At 43.4% G+C, this 16,714-nt stretch overlaps 1 protein-coding gene across 1 annotated transcript in view; it reads right to left on the reverse strand.

Annotated features, from left to right (window-relative positions):
- ARHGEF26 (Rho guanine nucleotide exchange factor 26) overlaps positions 1-16,714 on the reverse strand; it is a 92,396-nt gene that overhangs the window by 52,451 nt on the left and 23,231 nt on the right. The window contains exons 7-12 of the mRNA XM_085898039.1: positions 16,431-16,583; positions 12,046-12,172; positions 11,666-11,740; positions 10,850-10,942; positions 9,856-10,004; positions 874-1,101 (exon numbers count right to left, since the gene is read on the reverse strand). Coding sequence (XP_085754165.1) covers positions 874-1,101; positions 9,856-10,004; positions 10,850-10,942; positions 11,666-11,740; positions 12,046-12,172; positions 16,431-16,583 — 825 coding nt within the window. The remainder of the gene's footprint in view (positions 1-873; positions 1,102-9,855; positions 10,005-10,849; positions 10,943-11,665; positions 11,741-12,045; positions 12,173-16,430; positions 16,584-16,714) is intronic.

The following is a 16,714-nucleotide window of genomic DNA, read 5'->3' on the forward strand; positions in this document are numbered from 1 at the left end:
AAACTTCCTGAAACTTGGCATATATATGTAAAAATACCCTACGCAGACAGTAACCATCTCCAATTTTGAAAATTCCTCTGAGAAAAAAAAGTTATGACGTCAAAATATCTCCGCTAATGGAAATCGCCTAAAAAATTATCTCCGAAACTAGGCAAGCTTTTTGAATTCTGTTTACGGGAATTGAACAGGGCATTAGCAGAGATTAATTACCACACATACGATACATCACTATGATGTCATATCAATTTTTATGACATCATTCCTATTTTTTGACATTTTTTGTTTCACAACCCAGAGTTTTCATCGGATCTTCGTGAAACTTGCCATGTATATGCAGAAATCCCACGCGCAGGCAGTAACCATCTCCGATTTTGGAAATTCTTCCTCGAAAAAAAGTTGACGTCATAATATTGCCACTAATGGAAATCGCCTATACCATTATCTCTGAAACTAGGCAAGCTGTTTGAATTTTGTTTGTGGGAATCAAGCCGGGCATTAGCACAGATAATTTATCGCAAACCTGATACATCACAATGACGTCATATTAGTTTTTATGACGTCATCATTAAGAGGATGAGGATCTTAGCTCATTTGAGATTGTTAAATCAAATGTGAAACACTTTTCTGTTTTTTTTAAATCAAATGTGAAACACTTTTCTTCTGTTTTTAAATCAAATGTGAAACACTTTTCTGTTTTTTTTTAATCAAATGTGAAACACTTTTCTTCTGTTTTTTAAATCAAATGTGAAACACTTTTCTGTTTTTTTTTAATCAAATTTGAGACACTTTTCTGTTTCTTAAATGAAATGTGAAACACTTCTGCTTTGAAAATCAAATGTAAAACAGAGTGAGGGAACAGGTGAAATAACTCACAGCGAATCTGCCACCAGAGTCATCTCTACACGCTCTCCAGCATTGTTACGCTGAAGAACAACTCGGAAGAGATGATTGACAATGCAATTGCGAGGAAGACCCACGGGTGACGTTTGCTTTGATTGGGTGTTTTGGTTCACGCTTGGGCTCAAAGACTCGTCCATCTCGAGTGGCTCCACCTCCACATGCTCCGATAGTGCATAATCTGTCGCCAGGTAAGTGTCTTCACTGCAAATAACAGAAATAAGGAATCAATTTGAAACAAACATTTACCAGTGTATCTTCATTTACAGCAAAACATTTCGTGCACAACCTCACAATTTGACATTTTATCCCAACATAAAATGTACGATTTGAGCTTGGCATAAACACAAAAACATATAACAATATTAAAAAAAACCAGTGTGAACTGGCCTGAACCATTCTTCACAGTTCGCAGCAGGATTTCCTTATGAATGATGAGATGTACCATCGTCTACAGAGTGTCGGTGCTGCCGCAGACATTTCTGGGCATGGGTTATGCTGGGTGGTTTGCCATTGCTTTACCACAGCCAGTCAAAGCTGTAATTTGTTCAGGGTGCTGGAAATAGCTTGGCAACTCTTTGTGAAGCACACTGTGGGATGTCTAAAATCCAACAAATAATGCCAGCAGATGAGACGCCCAGTTTAATGTCTATCCGAGGGACTGCACACACATTGTTGCCTTGCCCTGCCTGTGAAACTCAAGGATGACAGTTTATAGCTGGGCTGGCATTCATAGCCAGACTAAACAACACAGAGGTGAGTGTGCATACCTCAATCTATCCTGCCAGCCCAACTTGCCACCTTGTTCCTCCTTCCCACGAACACCTGCCACCAAACTGAAATGGTGATTTTACTAAATAGCCGTCTAGATTTTACATCAAATAACATAACATTGAGGAGTGTTTGAAGTCGCTCTCTCTTCACCATCATATGTTCCAAACATTTCCATCCCCTGCTTTCCAATCTCCTCTCATCCTCCTTCCCTTTTCCCCTCCACCAATCCCTCCCCACCCCCATCACATTCTTCGCTCATCCAGAGAACCATCTCCCAGTGTTTATCCAACCAACATCCCTCCACTCTTTCAATGTTGTTTCCAATCACCATCTCGTGTTGTCTCCCACACTTAGCAGTGATATGATGTAGTTTTCTGTGTCTGCCTCTTTGCCATCTTCCATAATGGGTGTACTCAGCTCTCCCAAACCAACTGCACAAAAGTCCTCAGGTCAAAAAAAAAATTAACAGTTGAAGTTCATAACTCATAACTAGGAAAATAATCATGTCTTACTCAATGAGAACCTCTCATGCACGAGGAATTATTCTTCACAAAATGTAAATCAACACTGTGTCGCATCTTCCTCAAGGACAGCTGCAGGCAACTTGAAGAGAATTACGTTGCCTTATAAATACCATTGATAACTGCACACCATGAAATGTAAAAGTTATGTGTACAATCGTACAATAACTGATTATTGTTGGGGTATTGCAAAAGGGAATATATATATATATATATATATATATATATATATATATATATATATATATATATATATATATATATATATATATATATATATATATATATATATATATCAGCCTTGTGACATTCAGTGCACACATGGCATGTAGGTCCAAAGGTGTGAGACAAATCCAGTTTGGAGTACTCCAGGAACCCTTTATGTTTACATTTCAGAGGGCGATTAGAAATGACGCAAGGGTCCAGGTGTTCGAAAGAAACCGGTCTGTCCGTTAATGATTGGAGCATTACAGGACCTCATTCAGTTCTGTCAAGACATGGCCGACTTCTTGTGACGTTCATGATCAGATTTTTCCAAACATCCCTCTCCTGTATCGCTTCCCAAAGCTCTGGCAGAGGCTGCTTGGTTGCTGCCTTCACCCCATTTATCCAGCATATATAAAGTATGCCTCTTCCTCTTCTTCCCGCAACCACACCCAGATTTGTTGATGGCTCCAGACTTTCGTTTTCTGCACACTCGATATGTCCAAAGTATGACACAGTTTCTGTTTTAGCATCAGTGCTTCTAACGCACATGGTGGTCTAATTTCTTCAAGAACCGATTTGTTTGTTCGTGCAATCCATGGAATTTTTACCATTAGTCTCCAACACCACATTAAATATTTGGATGGTACGAGGGGCGTTCAAACGGTTTTCTGAACAGGGAACTGACTGAACAGCACTCAGAATGTCCAACAAAATGCCAACTTTTTATTCGTTTTTCAATATGTGTGCAAATAAAATGAGTATAAATTGGCAAAAAAAATATCCTTACCATGGTGTACACTGGGCATGTAGAGGATCAAATTTTTGCGTCCATAATCAATAGTTTATCCCTTCCATTTTAATCGGAGAAGAGTAGTTGGAGGTCTCAGTCACCACGGGACCCCAGCAGCACCTCAATGCTATCAAAAATACTTTCACAAATGTCTCACATGTCGGAGCGAGAAATATATGGTCGGAATACAGGACAAAGGCCTCACTCAAATCACGATGGAGACGAAGGGTAATTTACAAACTCGCCATCTTGGCTGGGCAAGTGTGGACTGATGAGAAAGTTTTGGCAGAAATTAGTTATCTGTGTCAAGGTGCTGGAGATAACTCACCTCTTCTTCAGGAAAGGCATGGTGGAATCAACTTGTGCTGGCCGACAGGTCAGGTCAGATTTGGGAGCAATAAGCCAGAGCAGTGCGTCGCCGGGTCCACTTTCCTTCGGTACACCAGGGGCCTCCGTCTGGCCAATCCCCATCTCCTTGAGATGCTGATCAACCTGCTGCAACCATGAAGGATGTGGTTGGCACATTGGCCTCCTCCACTCATGACGCTCCCTCGCTGAGAGAATCTGGTGAGCAGGATCAGCGTCAGGAAAACGAGCCACATGTCCATACAGCTGCAGCTGACGCTCACGGACTATACAGGTAACAAATCTCATCTGATTCTCTCTCAGCAACCGCTCGTTGGACACAAAGTCCAACCTGTGATAGCCAAGGCTTCTCTGAAGAGACCTGGTACCAAAGGAATTAAGTCTCCTTCTCAGATCCCTGGTCAGAGTCCAAGTCTCACATACATTGAGAAAGAATGGGAGCACAAAGGACCTGAAGACTCAGACTTTCATCATCCTGAACTGGTACGGGCCGCACCACACCCCATGTTCCAGTGAATACATGACTCCCCAGGCTCAACCCAGACGTCCATTGACCTCTGGCTCACAGCCAGCAGAGGCATGAGTATCACTGCAAAGGTAAGTGAATCTATCTGTGACCTCAACATCCTCACCACAAACAGGTCGAGACAATATGGCAGCATCCAAGATGTCATTGAAAGACTCGATCTTAGTTTTCACCCAGGAAACCCATAATCCCAGTGGCTCTGACTCCTTATTCAGCACCTCGGGGCCCCCTAAAAGGATATCCAGAGCCTCTGCGAATATGACTGCATCATCTGTGAAATCAAGGTCAGAGATCTTGACATTCCCAAATTTTGCACTACAACTTGATCTGTCCAACATCCTCCCCAGAATCCAGCCCATTCAAGTGCTGAAAAGTATGGGGGCCAGTACACACCCCTGAGGAACTCCAGTAACAACTAGAAATAAGTCGGAGATGGTATCACCACATCTCACAACACTCTCAGTACCAGAGTATAGTTCAGATATCAGATTAATCAGTTTTGGTGGCACCCCATGAAGACGTATAATCCTCCAGAGGGCATCCTGATTCACTGAATCGAACGTTTTGTAGAGATGAACATAGGCTGCAAGCAGCCCCTGCCGAAACTCTCGTCTGTGTTTAGTGAGGACACGAAGAGCAAGGATACGGTCAATCGTTGACCTCTTTGGTGAAAAGCCTGACTGCTCTGGACGCTGGTGCTCAAGCAGATAATGGCGAACCCTATCAAGAATTATCCGAGCAAAGACCTTGCCCGGCACTGAGAGCAGCGTCAACCCTCAGTAGTTGTTGCAGTCCTGGCGATCACCCTTCGCTTTCCAGAGAGGGACATCAAGGCCCCTCTTTCAGTCAGTTGCAATGATGCCTGTGTTCCAGGCAGAGCACAGAACTGCATGCAATGACATGAGTACAGTATTTCCACCAGCCTTGAAAAGTTAAGCATGGATGCCACAAATCCCAGGAGCTTTACCCCATCTCAACCATTTCACCGCAGCCCGTTTCCACAAACGAGGATGGATCACCCGGCCCAGCAAACCTTCACTCCGGACTCCTCTGTCAAGAGCCCACCACCATCCACTCTAACTGCAGTACACCAAGGGATGGGCTTGGAGGAACGCAATGCACAAATTTCTCTGTAAGTAGGACGAGAATCACCTTACCAAAGGTGATGCTCTACCCCCTCACAGGTTTCTCACACGAAGGCTTCCTTTTCCACCCGAAGCGCATGTTCAGTTTGATGCCTCAACTCCCTGAACAGCTCAGCTCTGCCATTAAGCCTGGCCATGTGACTGGTCAATGTTATCCAGTGTCCCTTGAGAGATAAAATTCTTCCTCACCCTCCGTTGAGTTCCAAGACATCCACTGGCAACATCAAGGATGGTGGTGTTGAAGGCACTCCACAACTCTTCAGCATCCCCCAAGGAACCCAAACCTCCCTAATCTCCACTCATCCTGTTCACAAACTCCTCAGCTACCCTCTCATCCTTGAGCTTGTCAACATCGAGCCTAGACTGGGATGGTACCATTCTCCCAGATTTAATCTGCAACGTCAGAGTTGCTCCCACAAGCCTGTGGTTGTTATTGAGGAACTGAGCACTCCGGTAGACCCCGCAGTTCTGGATCATCCTCCAGTGACCATCAACGAGCACATGGGCAATCTCCTTTGCCACACCGCCAGCGTTGGAATACCAAGTCCAGCGATAAGCTTGTGGGCGCTGAAACCATGAACCAGCTACCCTAAGTCCATGACTTCTTGCAAAGTCAAGGAAATTAGTGCTGTTCTGGTTCACAGTTCCAGACTCATGGGGAACAACACATGCCTCATCACCATCCCTATCAGTTCCAGTCGATGCATTGAAATCCCCCAAGACAAGAAAAGTATCTCGTCTGGGGCACTGATCAACCGCAGACTCCAGCGTGGCTTAGAATGCGTCCTTCATGGTGAGATCACTCGCCTCAGTCAGAGACTATACAGAGACCAGGGAAACGACACTCAAAGAGCGATGAATCCTTAGTCTCATAATACTCTCGTTGACCGGTGTTACCTCAATTATCATTGGATTCAACTTTTTGAACAAAGCTACAGTAACTCCTTGGGCATGCTAACCATCAGAGCGACCAGACCAATAGTAGGTGTATCCACCCACCATGATCTCAACACTATCCAATCTCAGAACCTCAGAGAGGGCTGCAATACCGATGTACAAATGCTTGAGCTTAGATGATATCGGAGACAGGTGATCATCCTCTCTTAGGAATGGGACATTCCAGGCACCCACCCGAAGAGTCTGCCTCAGGTTAACCCAAGGAGACTACCATCTGGTGGATGATACCTCAGCACCACCCCGACACACACTACCGCAATATGACCCGGGAAGGTTACCCCGTGGTTTTCCTCCTATCACCAAAGAGTGGGGGTCCTGAAGGCTTTGCCCCAATACCATCATCCGGTGAGCTGCCCTGCAGAGGGGTGCTGCGCTGGAGGTACTCTCATGGAGTGGTTTTTCAATTTTCTTTACGTTTTTCTTGTATTTTGTGGAGTGAAGTGTTTTACTGTGGGGACAGTTCAAATTGTGCCATCAACCTCTGAAAAAAAGTAACCCAACTGCAGGAGGACGTCCGCAAACACAGTTGGGCACTAGATACGGATGGCCTTTGGTTCACAAGGAGCTCCTCCACCCTTTGGCTGACAGAGCCTCCAGAAATCCAGCTCAACATCCATCCGATGGACGGTGCACATATTGATGTATCGCCTTCTGTGTAAAACATCAAGGTGACAGTTTGTAGCTGGGTCAAGATTCACACCCAGGCTCGATGACTCCAAGGTGAATGTGCATACCTTTAAGCTATCCTGCACTTGTTAAACAACTTACCCTTACTCTAATTAAACAACATTAGATCAAGAACATTCTTCTATTTTGGTGCAATCCCTTTTCAAGGCCAATGAAAATTTTTTTGAAATATCAGTTTTCACTGGGAAGGTTGACTTGAAAGAATAAACTCCTTGTAATAATAATAATAATAATAATAATAATAATAACAATAATAATAATAATGTTAACAAGAGTGAAAATTGCTTTGCAATACGTATCTCCTATCGGTCCTAATGAATGTTCGCTTATTTGGGCAGTGTAAAATGGCGCGTTCAGCAGCAAAAACATGCGTACGGCTTATGTGCATATATAGGGTGTTCCAAAAAAATATACAACTTTTAAAATGCTTCGTTTGATCCTAAAAAAAGCAGTAATTTTGTCACTAATGCTTCATTTCTTGTTGCAGAGACCCTGAAGTTTATTTTGATACCAAGCAAGCGCCAGAAAAATGCCAAGACTAAACGTACAACAACGGATGAAAATTGTTGAACTTTGGCACCAGACGAAAAGCGTCATACAGGTGCAACGTCTTTACTCGAGACATTTCGGTATCCACTTGCACCATGCACCAAACTTTCGGACAATAAAGTGCACCATCGCAAAGTTCACCAATGCGGGAACCATCTGTGATCTTCACAAGGGTCACAGTGGTCGGAAGAGGACAGGTCGTAGTGAAGAAAATGTGGAAATGGTGAGACAGGCGGTCGTTCAGTCCAAAAAAATCGATTCGACGACTTTCTGCCGAGACAAACATTCATAAGAGCACCGTTCATAGAATCCTTCGTCAAGACATTCATGCCTTTCCATACAAAATTCAAACGGAAACGGTGCTTACTGATCAACAGAAACGCAAACGACTAGACTTTGCAAATTGGTTCTCAGGAAAGTTGGAGGAAGATGCAGACTTCCTCAAAAAACTTCACATGATGGACGAATGCCATGCTCACTTGTCCGGGGAGGTAAACAAGCAAAACTTTCGGTACTGGGGAACTGAAAATCCTGGTAATGCAACAACTGAACTGGTGCCTCGATCTGTTCTCAAAGTCACCATGTGGGTGGCGGTTGGTTGGTATGGGATAATTGGTCCATACGTCTTTGAAGATAACCAGGGACGCACTTGCACGGTAAACCAGAGGAACTATAGCGAAATGATTCAGGAATTCTATCTGCCTGAGCTACGTACTCAGGCCTGTAGGAGAAACAACCTGATCCAGATGAGAACCCAGTGGTTCCAGCAGGATGTGGCACCGCCCCATACAGCCAGGGAAACAAGGCGTTTTCTCAACCAACATTTTGAGGGCCGCTTTATCTCCCTCTACGAAGACGTTGAGTGGCCACCGTATTCCCCTGACCTTACTCCTCCAGACTTCTTCTTGTGGGGTTATCTCAAGGACAGGATCTATGGAAACCCTAGGCCTCAGACTCTTGATCAGCTGAAGGAAAACATCCACCAAGAAATCCAGAACATTCCCCAGGAAACGTTTCCCAAAGTGATGGAGAACATGACAACGCGTTTGCAGGCAGTGATCGGACAACGTGAAGCCTACGTCGAACATGTGGTTTAAAAAAAAAACGACGATTCTAAACCAAAATTTAAATTTTGGTGGCAATTTTGACATTGGTACAATAAACTTCAACCTTTCAGCTTTCTATCCAGCCATATATCTTTTTAAAAATATATATGTTATACCTTCCTCTTTGCAGATGAAAAGTTGTATATTTTTTGGGACACGCTGCATCGTGGTTATACGCCTAGGATTATTCCAATTGCACCAGGCCATAGACCTACACCCAGGCCTAAGGCATGCCGATCTGTGCTGCTTCATGCAATGGTGGCACATAATTTTAGTGGGGTGGAGTCAAGCCAGCTGTCCAGCCAATGGGTGTAAAGCAGTGGGGTAGAGTAAGGGCAGCTGAAAACTGACCCATGTATAATAAATGTGACATTTTCTAAGTCCAAAAAGAGCATAAATCTGAAAAATTTATGAAACGCCCTGAAACTCATCATAAAGCCATGTATCAAGTTTCAGTTGAATATGTTGAAGAGTATGGGAAAAAAAATTCGGAAAAACCACAGGTGGGACAGACGGACAGACAGCAAACTTATAGTCAATTCTCGTTAAAACTAATAAAACCTAATAAAGTCTATTCTGGTGAAACGGTAGGGGACTAATAATATGAGAATGGCACTCAGTAGAGCGCATACCTCTGCCAGGCTGAACAGTTTACGTTTTGTATCCCACTGATAAGGACAAATGGTCCAGTTGCAGATCTGACCTGTCACACAAAAATCTAATCGGCTTGTTCTTGTCACCTAACCAACTCATACAATCTGTCCACAACTTTTTGAAATAGCATGCTGTATTTTACATCGGTTTTGGACCCATCTCTCAATGGTGAAGAATCACTTCTTTTTTTTAAATTCCTATCCAAATCCGGATCTTCACCAAAATCGAATGAATTCGTCCTCGTCACACCCCAACAATCTGTCCACCAAGTTCCGTCCGAATCCATCCACAACTTTTTGAGATATCATGCAATATCGTAACGACAAACAAGGGTGAAAACATAACCTCTGTCCACCTTTGGCGGTGGAGGTAATGAGTACCCTTACAAGGAACTTGATACAGGAGGAGGCTATTCGGCTCATGAAAGCCTGTGCTATGATTACTTGTCCATACTCTGCCCTTTTAAATTGTGAGCATCAAGCAAGAAAGCAGCACACACCATTTTGTCTTTGGTATGACTCAGCCAAGGCTTTGAACTGCTGGCCTCTCAGACTCGGAGTGGATGCTCTAACATTACACCACCAAAGTTTAATCACCCACAAGCCCATCATATAGATTGTAGAGGCTCCAGATATAAGTAATGAAGTCCATTGAGGGAGAAGGGGCGAAAACCTACTTGCGCTTGCGTGTTAGAATAAGAACATCGTTGAAGAGGAAGCAGAAGAGGCCTTTGTTCCGCCGGTTGAAGAGACCACCTTCTGCAACGTAGCTCGTAAGCTCTCCCGATTTGAGCAGCCACCGCGAAGCCGACACCAAGGGAAACGGCTGCAGAACATGAAAACACAAGCACTTTCAACGGCAGATTACAAACCTCTGCAATGACCTCACCGCGGTGATGCAACGCTTTGCGACTTTGAAATCTCCCAGCTGAGCAATGACTGAAACGGCTCTCCGGGCACGTGTGTGAGCAGTTATGACCTGACTTGTCGTCATCACCATACGATCATCTCCACAGTCCACTCAACCGGATAACAAAGTGCGCTCGGACCAGGGCCAGCCAGACGACCGGCTTAATTCAGCTAATATCCAATAACATTCTTCCTCTTTTCTCCTCCACGCAGTGCAATTTTAACTCACTATGGTGTCGTGTGCACTTGCACGGTATTTTTTGTCAAATGTGGGGTTTCTGTCCAACTCTTTAGAAGCTTTAATTTGGTTTCTGGAATCATTGCAATCTTACAAATTGACCTAAACACCTATTTATCTTTATTGAATTAGCAGATTATGTCAAATATGCCTGTGTCTGTGTTCTCTGGTCCTCAGTTTGATTCCAACAATATTCAAATCCAACAATAGCCATTCTGATGCAGTAGCAGCAGGAAATGGAGGATTGCATCTTGGAGCATGCCACCTTTTGAATGGGGACAAAAGCAGCATTTATGTGGTAGACATTAAATATTCCATGATATATTTTGAAAATAGGACATTGTGTGCCAGTATTCTAATCAGAATCTAATTCAGGGTGAACAAACTAGCTTTCTAAATGAAAACCCCTCCTGATCTACAACTGTCACAGCAACCCCTCGAAACATAGCAAATGGCCAAGTCTTTTTTTGTTAACTATAACTTCGAACACTCCATGTCTCCACCAATCAGCCAAACCTCCTTACCTTAATTATTTTGAACTGGAGCTGTTTCTGTAGCTGAAACATCTGCTCAGTTCTTTCCATCTTTCGTGCTTCTTCATTGCATCTCTTAACGAGCTGCAAACAACACAGGTCAGAATGTTGGACTGAAGACAGATTATTCAAAAAAAAATTTTTAAATAAAATATATTTTATTTAACTTTTGTACAATTCTAACAGGGTAAAAAAAAAACAATACAAAAGTTTATAATTTGACATGTATGCGTCGATGGATGTGCCTCTGCTTGCATTAGATGTCAACCCACTTACAGTTCATCGCAATTAAAGGTCCCATGAAAGAGTGTGATGGAGAAGAGATATAAATTGAACAAACATATCAGATGCTTCGAACTCGAAGTTATGGTCTGCAAAATGATCTTCAAAGGTCACATGACCTTTGACCCGTCGAACCCAAAATTTAATCACTTCACCTTTGTACAGTATTAGTCTACTTGTGCCAAGTTTGCTTGAAATCCTTTCAGTGCTTCACAAGTTATTGTGCTAACAAAAAACCGATAACGGATGGACAGCCGAATGGACAATCTAAAACATAATGCCTCCGGTGTTCACCTGCGGAGGCCGAAAAAGGCAATGGACATGACCATTATACACCACCCTCTTTTAAATGGTACTTTGTGATCCTACCACATGAAGACCGGTGGAGCATTCGTTAAATTGCACACAAGGTGAGCACCTTGCATTAGTGGCCCATCATGAAGACTTTTATGAAATTCGCTGCACGGTACGTTGGGCCAACGTACTTGGCTGCGATTAGATCACACACTGATGACCGCCACCAACCTTGCTAATCTCTTTGAAAGAGCCAAGAGCTTTCTGGTACTCCTCCGACTGCTTGTTGGTTTTCTGACAAACTGTCTGAAAAATAAACAAAAATCAGATATCCACATTAGTAACAATGTAAAACTCCATTGTCTCCATCTTTGAAATGTCAAGTACAGTGGAGCAAAATAGGCAAAGCGATGATTAAAAATTACACAAACCAGTTTCCCAACGTTTCCCCAAACCGTCTCAAGCATGAAGAAACAACACAAATAACTCTGCATTACCAAAGATTGATGTTGAATTGCCAGAAGCATTTCCCTGATGTAGCCACCTGACCTGATGCCTTACATCATGACTGTACCTCACAGTGAAAAAGGCAGCCGTGCCACCAGACTTACATCCATTAGCAGAGGCAAGCGGGTAACCCTCTGCATGGGCAGGATAAGGAAGGAGACGAGAGTGAGACTGTTGCAATCTGGGTGCAATTCCAGTTTCTGCAGCAGATCCTTGAAATTTTTGTTTGATCTGGAATGTAAAGGTAAGAGATTTCATGTGACTGAGCAATATTTGGGGACACTATAGGTAGTTGGTTTATTACTCATCAACATTACTGATGTACCACCGTACTCTTTACAGAGCGTTGGTGCTGCCGAAGCGGTCGCTTCGCTGGGTGGTGTGCCCTTGCCTTCGCAGCAGTCAGGGAAGTAATTTGTGCAATTTTCTCAGGGTGCTGGTGCCATACACATTGATACTTCGACTGTTTGTGAAACACCAGGATGAAAAAGTTTATGACTGGCTCAAATTCAAACCAAGGCGAGACAGCTCAAACATGAAGGCGCATACCTCGAGGCTATCTTGCCAGCCTTTCTTGTTACTGCACAGGACAATATTCAGCTCAGTTGGTTAAAAGTGAAAACCGATCCTTGCCTTTGAGCAATCTAAAAGAACCTTTCGAAAACCTGCTCGGCTGGTTAGAGAAGTGCACATGAGAACAAGTACCGAAACGAAGTACGAACCCTTCATATCACAGTTGATTGTATTTTCGTCCAGAATTCGTCTCATCATGTCAAAGTGAACAAACCGATTCCCAGACTATATCATTCACCTTGATGGATGGCCTTAACAACTACTTTGTGTCGATCTGCACTGCAGTTCAGTAATCCACAGAAGATCACAAGGTCATCCATTAGTTGTAACACGACCTTCAACCCACGGCTTTTCACTTATTTTTGTATATGAAGTCAAGGCTCGTGGAAGAGCTAGAACACAGAATGGATCAGGACACAACATAACAAAAAGAACAGCAGGAGAAGGGGGAAAATAGACAGATGGACAAACAAGGGATGCAGGTAATGATGAAGGGTCAGGAAGAACGCCAAGGGATGGACAAGATGGATACAGAAACCAAATTGTGGGAGGGGGTGTGGTGTGGTTTAACGGGTGTAGAAAAGATCATGGTTTTGGATGGAGGATGATTTCAGATGGTGGTGAACAAGCCGTCTTAAAGACCTCGAACTCAAATGTTTTTACCAAGCTGAGCAAAATCCCTCCTCAAACAATCTATTCAGCCAGAAACAACTCCGTGCGTGAGAAATAAATGGAGCAGTGGATGGCAGTGATTTCCAGTCTAGACAAGAGGCAAAGGAAACAAGACTTAGAAATGGCTCAATGGAAAGAAAAAGCGAGATTTGAGAAGGAAAAACAAAGGAAGCACGACTTGCAGATTCATCCGTTGAAAGAAAAAGCGAGATTGGAGAGCGAGGAGAGAATGAGGTTGATTGAAGAGTGGAGAAAGAAAGACTCTCCTGCTTTATGTCACCATAAAGGCCAATCACACCATCTGTAAGTCTGCCGTTGGTTTAACGGTTAAGGTGGCTGGCTTTAGATCTTAGGGTCTTGAGTTTGAGCCCCTGTCGTTCCGTTTAAATAACAGGAGGTGGGTTGACTCAGCCTGTTATCCTTCTGAGGTTGGCAAGATGAGTACCAGCTTACTGGTAACAGGGGCACTGGATCAGATGCAATGCACAGCCATGCCACCAGAAATGATGCAACCAGCAGTCACAGGCTGCATACACAACCCATATGTTTCTGTAAGCCAGTTCTGGAAGAGTTTTAATTTCTGAAGCTACTGGGCCTTACCCATTAGCCATGACCTTCTATGGCAGACCATATCTCAAAACTTGTCTCCAGTGGCAACAGATTCTGGGACATACTCAAAAGGGACAGGTTTTGTTTTTTCTTGCTGGAGACCAGCTAGGCATGGGGGGGGGTGGGGGGAGGAGACACTCCTGAAATAGTCATGTACATCGTATTGTCATTGGTACTGGGACAGAAATGAAATATGCCTGAATGTTATTAATTGACAATAATTCACTTGATTCATCATTGGGTGTTTGTGCATGTTTAGTCGTTTTATGGGACACAGCTTGGAAATTGTCACTTAATTTTTTCACCAGCCATGTGAGAGTCAAGCATATTATTCTCTCATTGTATGCTTTAAGATTATACTGGCTTTCTGCCAATAATTTTGGCATGCGTGTCATATTTTCAACACTGGTGTGGTTTGTCGTCTTCCATATTCTAAAGGTGTCACCGACACTTGACTGAGAGGGTCCATGTGATGTAAATTTAGAAACCTCCTCCATGAACCTGAGATAATTGAAGGGAAGAAAGGCAAGTTGGTGGAGGCCGATTATGATTGGTTTCAATTTGATTATGATTTGCTTGCACCACCTACCGCACATATTTATAAAACACACGTGCTGTCCCAATACTTTTAGAATCACAATCTTCTATAACAATAAGTGTGTGTGTGTGTGTGTGTGTGTGTGTGTGTGTGTGTGTGTGTGTGTGTGTGTGTGTGTGTGTGTGTGTGTGTGTGTGTGTGTGTGTGTGTGTGTGTGTGTGTGTGTGTGTGTGTGTGTGTGTCCTCCATCACTCCAAAACCATGAAACCGAGCAGCCTGAAACTTTGCATGCAAACTGAAGGAACTCCAAGGAAGTGCATGAGCGAAAATTGGGTGTTTTTGGTTAATTAAAACACCCCTTTTGAAGATAATTAACTGCCTCATTTAATTATCCTTTATCAAGGCTTATCCTTGGTCACCTCACTGTCCCTCACTGGGGTCTTAATTCGCCATTTTTTTTTGGGCCTTCCCAACAATGCCTCGACTTGGAACAGGCCGCAACAGTTTCTTAACGATAGTATTTTTTTCCACTTTCCTCACTCATATCAGTGAATGCCTGATCATCATACTGTACCTACAAATCGCTGGGTACATTGCAATGCTTTAAAACACCCAGAGACACCAGCGTTTGTGGCTTTATTTCATTTCTGCACATGCCATAACCTGTAGAATCTCTTAATCCGAGCTGGATTTCAAAATGCAAACTTCATTATTGACTTCAGCAGTAGTTCAGACAGCGAAAGAAATATTGCCAAGCCAACCGTTCCTTATCAACCATTTTCTTGGAGTGCTTGCTTGAGTGCTTAAACCACTTGGCGTGCACTCTACAATATTCGTCACTGAATACAGTATATAGATTGACTTGAACAAAGTTCCCTCCCCCTCATGCTGCCTTCCCTCCCCCTCTCCAGCTCTTAAGAAGTGGTGACAAACTATTGTATCCATTTCTGATAATTTCTACACCCTCTTGCAAAGCTCGACTGGATACTTAGCAGGGATAACTGGGCACACTCAAAATTAGACAAATCTGAAACACGAGAAATGTTATGTCCGTCACAACTGAATTTCGACTTTTGGGGGCACGGCAGAACACCACTGAAGGTGGACAGCCCCAACCAAGTCTCAATCTTTCTTCACAATTGGTTTATCTTTTGAAGTTTTAAGTACAGCTACAGGAGAAGGATGAGGCCGAGAATCATTCATAACCACCTCCTGTAACAAGGGAAGGGAGTAAGAGTCAACGACCTTGAGTGATGAGCATCACATGGAGGCATGACCTGGTGGAGGCGGGCAAGTTATTATCCCTGAATGTCATTAATGAACCAGCTGAATTTATACTGACAATCCAAAAGCGGCATGCGGCAATTATCCTGAGACGAGCTCGACTTCCTGAAGCAGAATCCAAATCCGTAATACCGCTTGCTCCCTTCAGCTACATTTGAACCCACAACCTCTGCAATGCCAGTCCAGTATCATTACCAACAAGCTGTCACTGTACCCTAAGCATGCAAAAATGCATTGAAAGCTCATGGATTCAATTTGGGTGTTCAGGTACAGAACAAGGCCATGAGAAATGTATAATCGTGAAACCGCACACCTGGAGGCGTCGCCATGGTCTCATGGTTCTGAGATTAGCTTTTCAAAGAAGCATCATCCCATTGTTATTGTTTTCCATATTAAACTGTATATCCGTGGTAGGATGCACTCATGACATGTCGAATTAAATAAGAGTACGTTTGTTTTTTTCATAAGCTTATTTTCCTCCACTTACTTCTATCAATTCCCTTGTAACTCAATGTTCATTCATTCGTTCGTTCTCTCTCTCTCTCCTGCACACTCCATCTTCTCCCCTTATTGGTGTCCCCCCCTACCCTATGAACACTAAAATGAATAAAAGAGACCTTTGTGACATTTATTTTCAAAACGGGCCAGAATAACCTTGTGGATACACAGCGGCACAGTTCTGGCTCTTCCCCACAGTAATCATCCCATCCTGACAACTTGCTGACCAACATGTTGCATCAATTTTTAAATTGACAAAAGCCATGATTTTTATATTGTTGACATGGAAGGGAAATAGAAACAGCTCAAACTCACTGCAAGGAGAGCAGCATCCGTTGCTGGTACACTTCGTTGGCGCAGTATTTCACGTACGGTTCAAAGTGCTCACGTGCATGTTTTTCCATGATGTCACTCACAGACTCCATAATGACATTCAACTTGTGGCGTTCTTCCAGTTCTTTAAAAAACCTGTGGATTAAAACAAACAAAAAAATCCTCATTTGAGGAATGGGAAGCAAGGCAATTGTTTGGAGGGGTGGGTGGGCGAGGGGACACCAAGAAGACGTCCAAAAATCACAAATGCACTGCAGTTTAGTAAA

The sequence above is a fragment of the Eptatretus burgeri genome, chromosome 10 (genome assembly GCF_056783735.1).
Source record: "Eptatretus burgeri isolate ZD-2024b chromosome 10, Ebu_testis_v1, whole genome shotgun sequence".
Classification (NCBI taxonomy): Eukaryota; Metazoa; Chordata; class Myxini; order Myxiniformes; family Myxinidae; genus Eptatretus; species Eptatretus burgeri.